The sequence below is a fragment of the Erinaceus europaeus genome, chromosome 15 (assembly GCF_950295315.1).
Source record: "Erinaceus europaeus chromosome 15, mEriEur2.1, whole genome shotgun sequence".
NCBI classification, from domain to species: Eukaryota; Metazoa; Chordata; class Mammalia; order Eulipotyphla; family Erinaceidae; genus Erinaceus; species Erinaceus europaeus.
In genome coordinates this window covers 65,057,961-65,073,271 of record NC_080176.1, presented here as the reverse complement: position 1 = coordinate 65,073,271, position 15,311 = coordinate 65,057,961, and the positions used below count along the sequence as shown (strand labels likewise).

The following is a 15,311-nucleotide window of genomic DNA, read 5'->3' as shown; positions in this document are numbered from 1 at the left end:
TTGCTTTCAAGTTTGGGCCATTATAAGTTGTGTTGCGATGAACATAGTTGTGCATAGATCTCTTTAGATAGGTGTCTTTGTCTTTGTTGTCACACATTAGAAAAGACAGAAACAACAGCTGTTGGAGAGAATGTGGAGGAGAAAGGAATTTTCTGTATTGTTCTAAATTCTTTATGTACAATGTGTGCAGCAAGAGCTGCATTTTGGCACCTCTGCTGAAGAGATCCTACTATATTCAGTCAGAAGGAAACCTAATGGCATTTGGTTTTCTGTAGCCATTTGTGCTGGTGAGTCATGTAGTTATTGCGGTAGGCTTCATGTATGCATCTACCATTCCCCTGAGCATTTTCAAGTAAATTGTATATATAATATTTTACCTATAAATATTTCAATCCATAGTTCTGGAATAAGAGTTGTAGCTCTTAAAAAAATTGTTCTGTGTGGCCCAGGACATAGTAGTGGGTAGCGTGTCGGATTTGCCTGCATGAGGTCCCAAGTTCAATCTCTAGCATATGCCAGAGTGATGTTCTGGTTCTCTCTTGTTAATAAATAAATAAATAAATCTTTTTTAAAAATTGCTTTAGGGCAAGATAGCTCATCTAGATAGTGAGTCTGGTGTGTAATCCAAGTTTGAACCCAGTTCCCAACCTTACTGAGATAAACTTCAGTTCTGTGGTGATTTTCACTTCTTTTGTCTGTTTCCTTCTCTCTATTTGTAAAAGTTGAGCTGGTGCTGTAAACGTCAATAATGAAAAAATATTGCCTCTGAACTCAGTTTCATTATCTCATCTAAAACTTCTAACAACATGAAACATTTTTTTATGTAGGAAGAGATGATGAGGGAACAGAAGATATATAATCAATACATTGCACGGCAGCGTGAGGAAGAAAAATGTCAGGAGAAAGAGTTGGACCGAATGTTAGAGAAAGAGAAGGAAAAGAAATTGGCAGAAAAGGACAAGCAGCTGAAGCTCGAAAAGGAGGCAAGGAAACAACTCCTGAATGAGGTCATGTGTACACGGAAACTTCAAGTTCAAGAAAAGTGTAAGGAAATGATTTATAGTACTATTATAATTAGGCCTTAAGTCAGTTTAAATGGCAGAAAAATATACTTATATATGCATTATATATGACAGCTATGAGAAATGTAGAATGGATGAAGACAAGATCCCTGCTTTGAAAGAAAATCTTTTTTTTTAACCAGAGAGTCACTACTTAGCTCTGGTTTATGGTGGATTGAACCTAGGCCTTCAGAGCCTTGGGCATGACAGTCTCTTTGCATAACCATTATGCTATCTACCCCTGCCCAAGATCCCTGCTTTTTAAAATATTATTTATTTATTTATTTATTATTGGATAGAGAAAGAGAAATTGAGAGGGGAGGAGGAGAGAGGGAGAGAGACAGAGAGACACCTGCAGCCCTGCTTCACCACTTGTGAAGCTTCCCCCCTGCAGGTGGGGACTGGGGGGTTTGAATCCAGGTCCTTGCCTGCTGTAATGTGTGCACTTAACTGTGTGTGCCACCAACAAGCACCCTTGTAGAACGTAATTAATTAAATGCAGGAAGCATAGGTGTTAAAAGAGTTTTATATTCCAGCAGATTCATAGGAGAGATGTTGTCAAGGTTAAAGAAATAGAATGTCCTATGAATGCTTTGCCTTAGTAAGTATAAAGGACAGTGAGAAGTCAGAGCACAGATGCACATCTCTCCCTCCTCTCCTTCATCCTCTCTCCCAGCAGCCATCCTCACACTGTCAGACTTCTGCCTGGGTAGCTTTCCCTGCCTGTGATGCTTTAGATCATGAGAAATCTTGACCTTCCTTCAATACTTGCTCAGATGTCTCACTCTTTTGAGAGGGCCTCTGTGTTCCTCATTCATAATAAATCCTTTCAGGGCTCTTGCTGTGGCTTGCTCACATCTCTGTCTTAGCACACCATTAATACCCTCAGCTTCAAACAGTGCTTGGTCACAAAAGGGAACATTTCTCCAGAGGATGAATTGCTCTCTCCAGATTTCCACCATTCCATGTCCAGCCCAATGAGCTGCAGAGTCAGCAAATGTCAGATTTGCTATTAGGGTACCAAATAGGTTTCACACTTGTTGTCTTTGTAAGAAAAAGTACATCTGGTTTCTAGTGATTAATTCTCCAGCAGTTGGAAATTGTTAAGCCAGTATTGATGGAGTCTTAGGAAAATTAGAAGCTCATAAGTAAAACAAAAGATTTCTGTTTTCTTGAATGTTGTTGAGGAAATGTGAAAACATTGAACATTGGGATTATTTATAAACAAGGAAGCAAAATCAATCACTATTCTACCAGCCAGTAATTGTTGCTGTTCATAACTTCACCTAGTTCCTTCCAAAATTTTTAATACACATATAATTTCCCTTAAAAAATTGGGATCCTAGTATAGAAGTTGTTTTGCAACTTGCATTTCCCACTAATCATAAACAATTTTCCAGGTTATTTTTCTTTAAAAAGAATTAGGGTGGGGAGATAGCTAAGCACATGAGAACACAGGACTTGACATGCCTGAGGTTCCAGCTTCTACCTCTGATACCACCAGATGTTAGAGTAGAGCCATGTTCTACTCTATGAGACCTTTCTCTCTCATAAAAATAAATAAATTATGAAAACTTAGTGACTGCTGAGAAATACATTTAATATTTTTACATGAATTTATTTTTCATATAATTTATTTTACCCAAATATAACAGACCTATTTATATTTTGACTATTTTTACTATAATTGTAGCATTGCAGGTTACTTCCTCTATACATAGTTTAAAAAAAATCACATTTGCTTGTTTGAGATAAGTTCATATGCATGAATTTTGGGACAGAAATATGTATATTTTCCAGTTCTAGCTATTAATTTGGGAAGTTTGTCTATTTTTCTTATCCTTTCTATTAGGATGTTAAGGGTTTTTTTTAATATTTTATTTTATTTACTTATTCCCTTTTGTTGCACTTGTTGTTTTGTTGTAGTTATTATTGTTGTTGTCATTGTTGTTGGATAGTACAGAGAGAAATGGAGAGAGGAGGGGAAGACAGAGAGCAGGAGAGAAAGATAGACACCTGCAGACCTGCTTCACCGCCTGTGAAGTGACTCCCCTGCAGGTGGGGAGCCGGGGTTCGAACCGGGATCCTTATGCCGGTCCTTGTGCTTTGCGCCACCTGCGCTTAACCTGCTGCGCTACAGCCCGACTCCCGGATGTTAAGTTTTTATTATTAATTCGTAAAGACCCCATATACTATTTACCCAATATTTGTTTTATAATAAACCCTATTATTAGCATAGATGTCAGTAGAATTTCTTTTTTTATTATTTATTTATTTTTCAGTAGAATTTCTTGTCTTTAGAAAGAAAGAGTTAAGGCTGAGGGGACAGCATAAGAATTTTAAGGGCTGAGGGGACAGCATAAGAATAAGGGTTTTGCAAAAGAATTTTCAGCTTGAGGCACCAAAAAGCCCAGGTTCAATCCCCAGCACCACCAGTGCTCTGGTTTAAGAAAAGGGGGGGGGTGTTAAGAAGTGTTCTGAAGTGATAATTTGATCATAGATTTTCAGTGAAAAATGGTTAAGAGAAAAATCTGTGTAGTTCACTAACATGAGCTTATTTTTTTTCTCCAATGGACATGACTACATCTCTGTCTTCATCTAAAAATCTATTCCAGTGTTTTTAAGTGCTATCTTCCTAAGGATATAATGACAGTGATGCCTAAAAAGATGTCAGCAAACCTTAACTTAAAAAAAAAAAAGCAAGTCATTGGGAGAAATTACTTTTGTCTTTCTTAGTGCAACGCAGAGAAAAAGAACAGGAGGAACGTACTATAGAATGGGAACGCATAAACGAAGGCCTTAAAGAACTTGAGCGTGAAGAGCAGGAGAATTTTGCAAGGTATGATTTTGTTTTATTACTATTTATTACACAGAAGGGAGGCAGACCTTTAACACAGAGGGTAATGTGCCATCATTCATGCATTCTTTGCTTTACAACATTATTAGATTTTTTTCCTAGCAGTTCAAGCCAGTTTGCCAAACTTCATATAAAAATAAGCACCAACTATCTTAGTAAAATTAAATTCTTTTTCTATGTGCTGACACCTATCTTGAGGAGATGTGAACCTGAATTCCCATGAGAGCAACAATCCTGTAAATCAGCATTTCCTTAATAAAGCAATCTTTAAAAAATGAAAACAAATAGTAAAATAAATAAAACTCATTACCATTGTATACATTCTAATTATACATATTATGTACTTTGATGGACAGCTGAAAAATAAATTAGATTTTTTTTTTTTAAAACACAGGCACTAACATGAACTTTCAATGAAATAAGTTTCCTTCTGTTGTATGCTTTACATTGGGTTGTTCTAGTTCTCCCCCGCCAAGAAAATTGGATCAGTCCTGTTAGTTTCGCGGGGTGTAGTAAAACCTGGGGGCGGAGACTACATCAGAATAACTCCTCAGCAACATCTCCTCCTATCCCTTTATATCTAAATGGACACAGTAAAGAAAAATGGAATGGAGCAGGCTTAAATGTTTTAGAGGAATGCCGTGCTCAGGTGGGAAGATGTAGGACTTTCTGTGGAGGAGAGAAGGCTTAAATGGCTGCGAACCTTGTGAGATTTATGCGTCCTCCTGTGCTCAACCCCTCTTTAGAGAGAGAGACTTACCTGGAGAGACTCATCTCATAGGTTTAAGCGCAGCCTGCTCAACCATCTCTTCACAATATCTCTACATCTTTTCTATCTTTCTATCTAGTAATTGCATAAGATGTACAAAGTCTGTAAAAGACTATCATGTAGCAGAAACCTTTTGGGCATAAGCCTAAATGATATAACAAAACAGGAAGGTGTTGTAGAGCCAGATGTTGTAGTGCGCGGGCCGCAGAGAAGAGAGAGAGAGGGTCTGGAGCGAAGAGGAAACACAAATCTTTATTCGCGCTGGCACCTCAGAGTTGGGTGTTAGAGAAGCAGGTTGGGCCACGTGGAGGTAGAGAAAATGGCCGCCTCACGCAGTAACCTTTCCTGCGTCTGAACACCAGAGTGGAGCACCAGCAAGAGAGCGAGGTGCAGAAAACGCAGGGTTTTTATAGGAGTAGCTTTCGCGAGAATGGGAAGGGGGAGGAGTAACCATAGCACTCCAGGATAGGATGATAACTCTCATGAGAATGGGAGGGGGGAGGAGTAACCAGAGCACTCCAGATATCGCGGGGATATAGACAATGTCCTGAGGGCACAACATGGCTGAACAGGCACTCCGAGAATGTCCCAACTCTCCAGGGAACTAGCAGTAGCCTGAGGGGACAACATGGCAGATGTGACTGCATTGGCACAATTTCCTAGCAGGAAGGGACAAGTAGGGGAGTAGTAAAAGCCAGTGTGAAGGGAAGGATTGGTGTGTAAAGGAACATTCCCTGCTTGTGGTGGGGGAAGGGCAAGGATACATAAAGAGGGGGAGGCAGGAGGGCATGACCCACCAAACAGAGGGGCTATTTGGCATTGTATAGTCCTCAAGGCAACAGTCTGTAAAGTCTATGAATTACTCAGGATCAGTCTATGAAAAACCAGCAGCGTGAAGGGAAATAAGCTGCTTCAAAATTGTGTAAAATGTATATAGGGTATGTCAGAAAGTCCGATACAAGTCTCAGTCTGAAGTAGATGGCTAGGGGAAGAATTGGCAGGGGATGCAACGCTGCATGAGGGAGGTCAGCCGCTGGAATTGAGGGAGGTCAGCCGCTGGAATGTTGCGTTTCTGTAGATAGCCAGCTGGAACCGCCAACACGTGACAGGCAGGTCAGAAGCAGGAACGGCAACCAGGCATGAAGAAAGTTCTGTCCTTGGAGTCTGTGTATCAGGTTCTTCAGATCACATTGAGTGACATCTAGGGTTTCGGGGGGTGTGCCACGGTAGTTGTGCCATCTAGTGGGTGACGTCAGGGTGTGCAGGGGTTCAGATGGTTTTTCCGGGATTCCTGTGAAAGAAACACAAACAATCTGCTTCTCGTGGTTAATTTGAACTTGTAACAAGTTATAGGTTTGTTATAGTTGATACCTCGATGATTATAATTGGTTTAAAATCTTTTTATGATTTTATTTAAGGGTCATCTAATGTGACCTCCTGTAGCAGCCTCTACCGCAGGATCTTGAGACCAACTTTAGCTAAAATATGTATTTTAAACAGACTCAAATTGCTTAGAGAGTTAACACATATTTGTGACAATGATTTTAACGTTTACAGTGCCAGATTGATGCCAGATCTGTTGTGGATTAATTTCCACAAGATAGTTTACAGGGCACCTTTGGGGGCCCTTCAAAGGTGTCCTGTATATAAAATTTATATAGTTTAGTTTTGGGAATGAATAGTCACGTTGAACATTTAGACTTTTACCTAAATAGTAAGTTACCTTAACAAATTAATTTTTACCTTGTCTGGTAAAAGTGTAGCTGTAGGGTTACACTTTTGACCATTAAGTTAGTGTTACCAAACTTGAGACATACCCATAAACATTTAGTTATAACACACCGGAGGAAAAAGAACTTTTGTTATAAAAACACATTATTTAAAAACAAATTTATATCTGTCATTAGTCACACAGTTTAAGACTAAACACTTACATATATACCAAAACTATATATAAAAATCAAAAGAGGTAGAAAGAAAAAAATTTTTGGAATGTTTCTGGACGTCTCCAGAAACTTTGGCTGCGTCCAGCATTTTTATATAAAGCCAATTACCTTTTAGAGTACTCCGAGCAGATGGGTCATGCAAATTTTTTTTTTTTTTTTTTTGTCATTCAACACACTCACTCACAAAAACAACTGGCCAGTTATAAGACATACAGGGAAAGGGTAGGAGAGAGGTCTCTGTGAGCCAGATTTTGTAGGTTCTGCCATGTCGTATTACGGGTCCTGGGATGTATCCTGCATCTGGTCCTCTTGTGTTTGTATGCATGAGACCCCTTCTGTTTCATTTGGTTTAAATCCCCCCTGCTTAACACTATTCTATTTACATAACCACTGCATTCTATTTACATAACCACTGTTAACAAGCACCTCCCTCCAGGGCATTGGTGGTTCAGTGATAGGATTCTCGCCTGCTCCACCCCCTCCTTGTCACACTCTGATTTTCGCCAGTCACTTTTCTCTCCACCCTCTCTATGTCACATCCTGTTTCCACCCTACTTGGCAAGTATATATAAAGACAACATTGTGAGTTTTAGAGTACCTTGAGTTTAGCTTAGCTCATCTTAGATTGTGCTGCATCCTGCATGAATAAAGAGATACTGCCTACAGCTCAACCATGAGTCCCTGGTCGTCTGTTACCCGTTAGTGAAGCTCAGCCCGACATATGGCACCCGAACAGGGACTGAAATAATCCCTGACACATGGACCAGCATCAACGTGGGACCTAACCCACCCATCGTCCAGATAAGTAAACTTGGCTACCCATCCACCATGGGTTGCCTTTCTACTTATGAAGAGGTTTGCCAAAGCCTCTACTGTTTCATCATGAGACAGTTACTCTGTCTCTGGAACATTTTACTCTGGGCCACACTTCGGTTCCCTGACCGGGAACTTTGGTTCCTTATGACTGGGATCATAGAGCTTGGGAGATGCACGGAGATTTCTCCTTGGACTTTCTGGATTCCCTCTCTCATGTTTCCTGAGGAAAAGGACTACATTTTGCTCCGGGCCACAGTTTGGTTCTTTATGACCGTGATCGTAGACCTTGGGATATGCATGGGGATTTCCACTGGGACTTTCTGGACTTCTCGCATGTTTCCCATGGAGAAGGACTACTCTAATTTGAGGAGTGTTCTCCAGTACCCTGGCAGTTCCCAAGTATGGAGACACGTTAGTTCTACTCTCCTGATTGAATTCTTTCTTCGATGGGAAGATACTTTTAAAAATGGGTGCCTGAAGCAATCCAGCAGGAACAGTCAGAAGCACCCTGAATGGAATTTCGAGGAGCTTTTTGGACTAGGACGCCCTCCGGGGACTCCTAATCCTACATGGTGAGATCTTGATAATCTGGTTCAAGTTGCGTTTCATAAGAGAATGATTTGAATGACTGAATTTTTGTTTGACATTGACTTAAAAAAAAAAAGCTGGATGCAGCCATGATTTCTAGAGGCATCCAGAAACAATCCAAAAATTGTTTTTTCCCTCCTATGATTTCTCTTTTACGTCTTGACATGAATCTGAAACGTTTAATCCTGAAAACTGTATGAGTTATGGGTGGGGCAGATAGTGCAATGATTATGTTAATTATTCTCATGCCTGAGGCTTTTAACCGTGGTTCTTCTGTTTACCTTCCACATTTTATTGAGTTTAAACTGTTTAAACAACCTTAAAATCATACTAGAAAGGACTTCCAATTATAATGGAGTTATCAATTATAGTAAACTTCTAATCTGCTACAAGTTTTGTTTGACAAGTAAGTGAATTTCAGCTGTCAAGTCTTCACATGAAAAAGCATCTACTCAAATGAAAATTTCTGGAAATCCATTTGGACCCCTGTTCTCTGACATCGCCCACAAGATGGCATGACTACAACACACCCCCGGAAACCAATGATGAGACCTGGCACGACCTGAAGAAACAGATTCACAGACTCCAAAGATCACTCTCTACAGAAAAGCAGAATTCTGGTGGCCAACATTTCCCATCGAGACAGACATGCAGTGTTTCATCCCTTGGCATTTTCTTCCGTGGTCATCTACTTTGAACTGACACTTCCATCGGACTTACTGGTACACGTTGCTGTGTTTCTCAAAGACTAACTTCAGCCAGAGCCTTGGGACTTTATAGGCCATGTCCCGTCGCCTGCAGGTTCTACCCCAGAGGCAGAAAACTCCTCCTCCTTATTAGGTTATGCCCACAGAGGCATGAAGCGCCCCAAGAGGCAGGAGATGCCCACAGAGGCAGGAAACGCCCTTTGAGGCAAGAGATGCCCCCAGAGGCATGAAGCACTCCCAGAGGCAAGAAATGCCCTTTCGCCTGCTAGGCCTTGCCCTTTGAGGCAAGAAACGTTCCCCTTGGCATCACACTGGTTATTGCTGCTTGCGTATTTTGTTTTCCATGTCTTATGCCAGTTCTTTTGAAAACGCCTGTACGATATAGGTTTCTGTTCACCCCACAATGGCCATTAGTTAAAAAGAAAGGGGGAATTGTTGGTATGCATGAGACCCCTTCTGTTTCATTTGGTTTAAATCCCCCCTGCTTAACACTATTCTACTTACATAACCACTGCATTCTATTTACATAACCACTGTTAACAAGCACCTCCCTCTAGGGCATTGGTGGTTCAGTGATAGGATTCTCGCCTGCTCCACCCCCTCCTTGTCACACTCTGATTTTCGCCAGTCACTTTTCTCTCCACCCTCTCTATGTCACATCCTGTTTCCACCCTACTTGGCAAGTATATATAAAGACAGCATTGTGAGTTTTAGAGTACCTTGAGTTTAGCTTAGCTCGTCTTAGATTGTGCTGTGTCCTGCATGAATAAAGAGATACTGCCTACAGCTTAACCATGAGTCCCTGGTCGTCTGTTACCCGTCAGTGAAGATCAGCCCGACACTCTTGTAGTATTTCTTGTTCTTCAGGAATAACAGCGCCATCCTGCGGGTATTGTCGGACATGGCGGGCAGGAACCCAGACAGGTTTAGAGAAATTTTGAGGGAAAATGCATGCGAAACCCCTTTCCCATGGTCAATAATGGGTCAGGCCCTTTCCAAATTTTATCAAGTGGGTCTCTCCATTTGACCTTAATAGATGGGAGGGTAGATGGTGTTTGCCAGTGAAGAACAATAGGGGGTAAGGCCAAGTTATTGTAAATATTAAAGAGATTTAACGTAGTTAAGGCTTTTGCTAGCTGGATATTGGGGGGATATGTTCCTCCTTTATCTTTATTTAGTTGAGCCTTCAGAGTTTGATGGGCGTCTCGACAATGCCTTGTCCCTGTGGATTGTAGGGAATGCCTGTGGTATGAGTAATGTTCCAGAGGGAACAAAAATCTTTAAATTGTTTGCTTGTAAACATAGCTACATTGTCTGTTTTCAAAAATAATGGGACCCCCATAACGGCAAAACAAGAGAGCATATGGCTTACAAGATTTTTAGCACTTTCTCCTGTCTGAGCTGTAGCCCACATAAATTTAGAAAAGATATCAATTGAGACAAACACATATTTTTGTTTGCCAAAGTTTGGTATGTGGGTGACATCAATTTGCCAAATAGCATTAGCTTTTAAACCTTGGGGGTTAACCCCAAGGGTCTGGATAGCAGGTGTCTTTATGAGACTTGCACAAGAAGAGCATGTAGTGAGGATATGTTTAAACTGTGGTACAGGAACATCAGGGAATTGAGCTCGAAGGCCTTTAAGATTAACATGGGTTAGAGAATGAAAATTAGCAGGATCAGAGACAGAGACTGGGAAAGTTCCTGTGGAGGCAAGGCGGTCAACTGCGGCATTCCCTTCGGACAGGGAACCAGGAAGAGGGCTGTGGGATCGAAGGTGTTGAATATACAGTGGTTGGGTTCGAGAAGAGAGCATAGAGGCGATTTGAATCAAGAGAGGGGAAAGTGGGTTGTCATCAATTTTCACATAAGAACGAGCAAGCCATGGAAGTAAGTTAACAGTATACACACTGTCGGAAAAAAGGTTGAAGGATTCTGGTACAGCTTTTAGTGCAAGGAAAACAGCATAAAGTTCTTTGTACTGAGGGGAATTCTCAGGACGCTCAGTAAAGAGAGGTTTAGGAGATTGTTTGTCTGAGTAATATATAAGGGCAGCAGCTCCCCTTTTTCCGCCATCAGTAAAGATTGTAGGAGCAGAGGGAATGGGATCCCGAGAGAAAAGTTTAGGTGCTAGTAGAGGCAGAAGAGGTAAAGAAGCTATCAATTTATTAGGAGGAAAATGGTTATCTATTTGTCCTGGAAACCCCAGGAAGCTTATGGCAAAGCGGGAATGATGGCGTATAAGCCACTCTGTATCTGTGAGAGAAAAGGGCAGAATGATTAAATCCGGTTCTTTCCCTAAGAGCTGCACAGACCTATTTCTCCCTTGGCGAACCATGAATGCTAACACGTCTATCTCAGTGAGGAGTCTTGGAGCTCCTCCTACTGGCGTGTGAAGCCATTCGAGAACCCCATGGTCTTGCCACAGTGCCCCTACTACTGTGGGGTTGGAGTTGAAGATTAAAAGGTTTACCAGAGGGGAGGGGGAGAATCGAACAAGGTGCATGTCCTGGAGGGCCTGGTTAACCCTTTCCAGTGCCAGCGAGGCCTCAGGAGTTAACTTACGTTTTGAAGAGGGCTGTTTGTTTCCTTTTAACAGGTCAAACAGTGGTTGGAGGCAGCTTGTGGGCAGATAGAGATACTGCCTAAGCCAATTTAAATTTCCTAGAAAACTTTGTAAAGAAGCAAGAGTAAGGTTAGAAGGGAAGGTAACATTAGGTTTTAAGGGACGAATTTGCGTTAGAGAAATCTCTGAACCTAGGAAGGATATTGGAGGGATTAGCTGTATCTTCTCAGGGGCTACATTAGGGCCGCTTTTCTTTAATGCAGGAATGAGAAAATCACGTAAGGCATAGAGATCTGTATCTGACTTTCCCCATATTAAAATATCATCTGTATAATGAAAAATATTAAGGCCCTTATGAATATATGGGACAAGGGCAGATTTAACAACCTCCTGACAAATAGTAGGACTATTGGCCATACCCTGGGGCAGCACCACCCATTCAAATCTGTCAGCAGGGCTGGCGCTATTAATAGACGGAACAGAGAAGGCAAAACGTTTACAATCTTGCAGATGCAAGGGGATAGAGAAAAAACAATCTTTTATATCAATAGCTATGATTGGAATTCCCGTGGGAATTGCAGAAGCAAGAGGCAAACCCCTTTGGGGGGAAGCCCCAGACCTGCATGGTTTTATTTACTGCACGGAGATCTTGAAGGAGGCGCCATTTTCCCGAGCGCTTTTTAATCACAAAGACAGGAGTATTCCATGGGCTTCGAGAATGACGAATGTGTCCCAAGGACAACTGCTCTCAGACGAGCTGGGTGCCATTTGTTGTTAAAATTCGGAGGCTCTAGCTGGCGGGGCTAGCTTCATGGGCGGGTAACAGAGACGACCAGAGACATACGGCTGGGCAGGGAAGCTGTATTTCTTTATTCAGGAACAAGGATTCATAAATTAAACCAAACTAATCACCAAACAGAACTCTGCTGCCTCTTTCCCCCCGCGGCAGCGCCAAGCACTCTCGAACTCTGCAACTCTCCAACAACTCTCGAACTCTGGAACTCTGGCACTCTCTTGGGGTTCCTAGGGGCGGGGCCAAGCGGGCCCATGAAACTAACAGGACTGATCCAATTTTCTTGGCGGGGGAGAACTAGAACAACCCAATGTAAAGCATACAACACCCTTCTCCTTGAAATAAATCCTGAAGTGTATTGTGGCCTAATTAGATTAGTAGAAATGGCTTATGGGTTTGGGGTTTGTGCAGATGTCCCCAGCAGGATTTTTGAAGCTTCTCTGGGTGACTTGGGAACTACCACAGTCAGGTTCAGGTAGAAGAAATAGACTGGGGAGTCGGGCAGTAGCTCAGTGGGTAAAGTGCAGGTGGCACAAAGCACAAGGACCGGCATAAGAATCCCGGTTCAAGACTCCAGCTTCCCACCTACAGGGGAGTCGCATCACAAGTGGTGAAACAGGTCTGCAGGTGTCTATCTTTCTCTCCTCCTCCTCTCTCCATTTCTCTCTGTCCTATCCAACAACAACAACATCAATAACGAAAACAGCAATAACTACAACAATAAAACAAGGGCAACAAAAAGGAATAAATAAATATAAAAAAAGAAGAAGAAGAAGAAATAGACCGTCTTTTCTGGACCACAGCAGTCATGTGTTACTGATGGGCCTGATTATCTAATTCATGTAACCAGTTTGGTATAAGAGGGCCTGGTTCCTCTAGTTACTGGCCAGCCTTCTTCTCCCTGAGATGTAACTGCTGCCTCACTAAACTTTTTTTTTTTTTTTTTTTTTACTTTTTAAAAAATTTCTTTATTGGGGAATTAATGTTTTACATTCGACAGTAAATACAGTCGTTTGTACATGCATAACATTTCCCAGTTTTCCATATAACGATACAACCCCCACTAGGTCCTCTGTCATCCTTTTTGGACCCTTTTTTCCTATGGCCCATCTTCTCTTCCTTTCCAAGTCACACATATACCTATTACTATATCCAAACGCCACTCCCTTTTTCTACTTCTCTCTCTGAGTTCTGCTGGAGTTGGAGATCAAAGCCGTCTCAGACCTAAATTCTTTATGGGGTGCAGAAAGTGAGAGTTCTGGCTTCTGTAATTGCTTCTCCACTGGACAGGGATGCTGACAGGTCGCTTCATATCCCTAGTCTGTTTCTATCTTTTCCTAATAGGGTAGGGCTCTGGAGAGGTGAGGTAAGATTCCGGGACATACTGGTGAGGTCACTAGACATCAAAAGTTAAGTCACTTCTTCCTTGGTGAAGAGTGAGATCTCTAGGGGATGGAGAGAGGAAAAGAATTTCCTCTACACAGCCTGGAATATATTATGAGTAGGGAAAAAAATTCTGTCATTAAAATCAGTATTTGTTCTAAGATTATCTTAATTGATGTTGCATAGCAAACATGTTAATGAATTATTAAAATTTATTTTTCTCTACTGACCCTGATTTTGATGGAATTTTAAGTTGATTTCACAGACTAAATTGTAGTTCCCTAAATAAATCCAAATGCTTTTTTTATAATTTTATGCTTTGACATTTCTAATATTTTAGGCGCTCTGGTTTAACCCAGGAATACAAGAAGCAGCTTGAAATGCAAATATGCTACCAGCAGCAGGCCCAGGAAGCAAAAAAGGAAGAGGAACGCAGAGAGTTTGAGGCAGGATTGGCTGCACACAAGCTTTTTGAGGAGAAGATGCAGAAGGTACTATCTTTCCATCAAGTACTGCCTCGGAACATCCATCCCATGCGGAGAACATGCCATAGCAATGTTCAACCATAGTTTCGTAAACATCAGTGTATTTTTTTCTCAAGCTGTTGACATTTTCATTACAATATGCTTGTATGCTCCTCTTATTAGATGGAGAAATGTTGTACTTTCCTATAAAAGAACTTATAAAATAAGTGCATATAATTTTCTTCCTTAAATCTAAACTTTGTTTCTTTTTTAGAATTTAGAGACTTCTAAATCTGATAATTCACATCAGTTATGTTCCTGGTTTACCCAGATGCCTCTCTTTCTTTTTTATTTATTACTAGCTGCACTTTCTTGCATCTATCTCCCCACACTCATTTCCTTTGTTTTCTTGTCATACACATGTCACAGATGTGAAGTGTATGACAAGAAAAGTGTATGACAAGAGTGTTTGCTTCTAAATTTTATTTATTTGTGATTAATAGTGGGTTATAAGATTGTAAGATCACAAGAATTGTTCATCACCACACCCATCACCACATCCATTACCAAAGTTCTGGGTTGCCACCCTCCTACCTCCCACTAATAGCTACCATATTCTCACCAAGTCTCAGAGACAGTTTGTTCACTTCTGTTTTTTTTTTTTTTTTGGCAAGTTCATGTATATTAGTTCTCTAGTTTCCACATATGAGTGAAACTTTTTTAATTGCAGAGTAGTGTTCTATAGAGTATAGTCCTTTCCCATTACTGCTACTTTATCCAGTTGTCAGTCAATGGGCATTTAGGCTGCTTCCACACTTTGACTATTGTAGATAAAGCAGCTATGAGCATTGGGGTGCAGCTGTCTGAACGGATTTTTCTTTTTTCTCCTCCCCCCTCAGGCTGAGTTAGGACTACTATTCACTTTCATGAATCTACCTAGTCACTAATATATTACAGAGTGTTTTACTGTGCCAGGCACAATTCTAGGTCCTGAGACTTCAATAATAATAAAACTAACCTTTTGGTCTCCTGGAGCTTCATCCGAGATGAGGCGAAGAAAGTAAAATCACCATTTTTAGTAGTTGAGTAGTATTCATATATACATATATGAATATCATATATATATGTATATATATATACATATATACCACAACTTATTCAGCCACTCACCTGTTGTTGGACACCTGGGTTGCTTCCTGTTCTAATGTTTTATTTTCCTACCCTAACTCCAACACTATACTATAATAATTACTGTGGACTTTCGGTAATTTTAAAAAATATTTATTTATTTATTTTCCCTTTTGTCACCCTTGTTGTTTTATTGTTGTAGTTATTATTGTTGTTATTGATCTCATCATTGT

At 40.9% G+C, this 15,311-nt stretch overlaps 1 protein-coding gene across 1 annotated transcript in view; it reads left to right on the top strand.

Annotated features, from left to right (window-relative positions):
• Positions 1-14,177, top strand: part of CFAP53 (cilia and flagella associated protein 53) — a 32,883-nt gene extending 18,706 nt beyond the window's left edge. Inside the window, exons 6-8 of the mRNA XM_007515956.3 lie at positions 828-1,044; positions 3,798-3,900; positions 13,827-14,177. Of these exons, the coding sequence (XP_007516018.1) occupies positions 828-1,044; positions 3,798-3,900; positions 13,827-14,055 (549 nt within the window). The 3' untranslated portion in view covers positions 14,056-14,177. The remainder of the gene's footprint in view (positions 1-827; positions 1,045-3,797; positions 3,901-13,826) is intronic.
• The last annotated feature ends 1,134 nt before the right edge of the window (positions 14,178-15,311 follow it).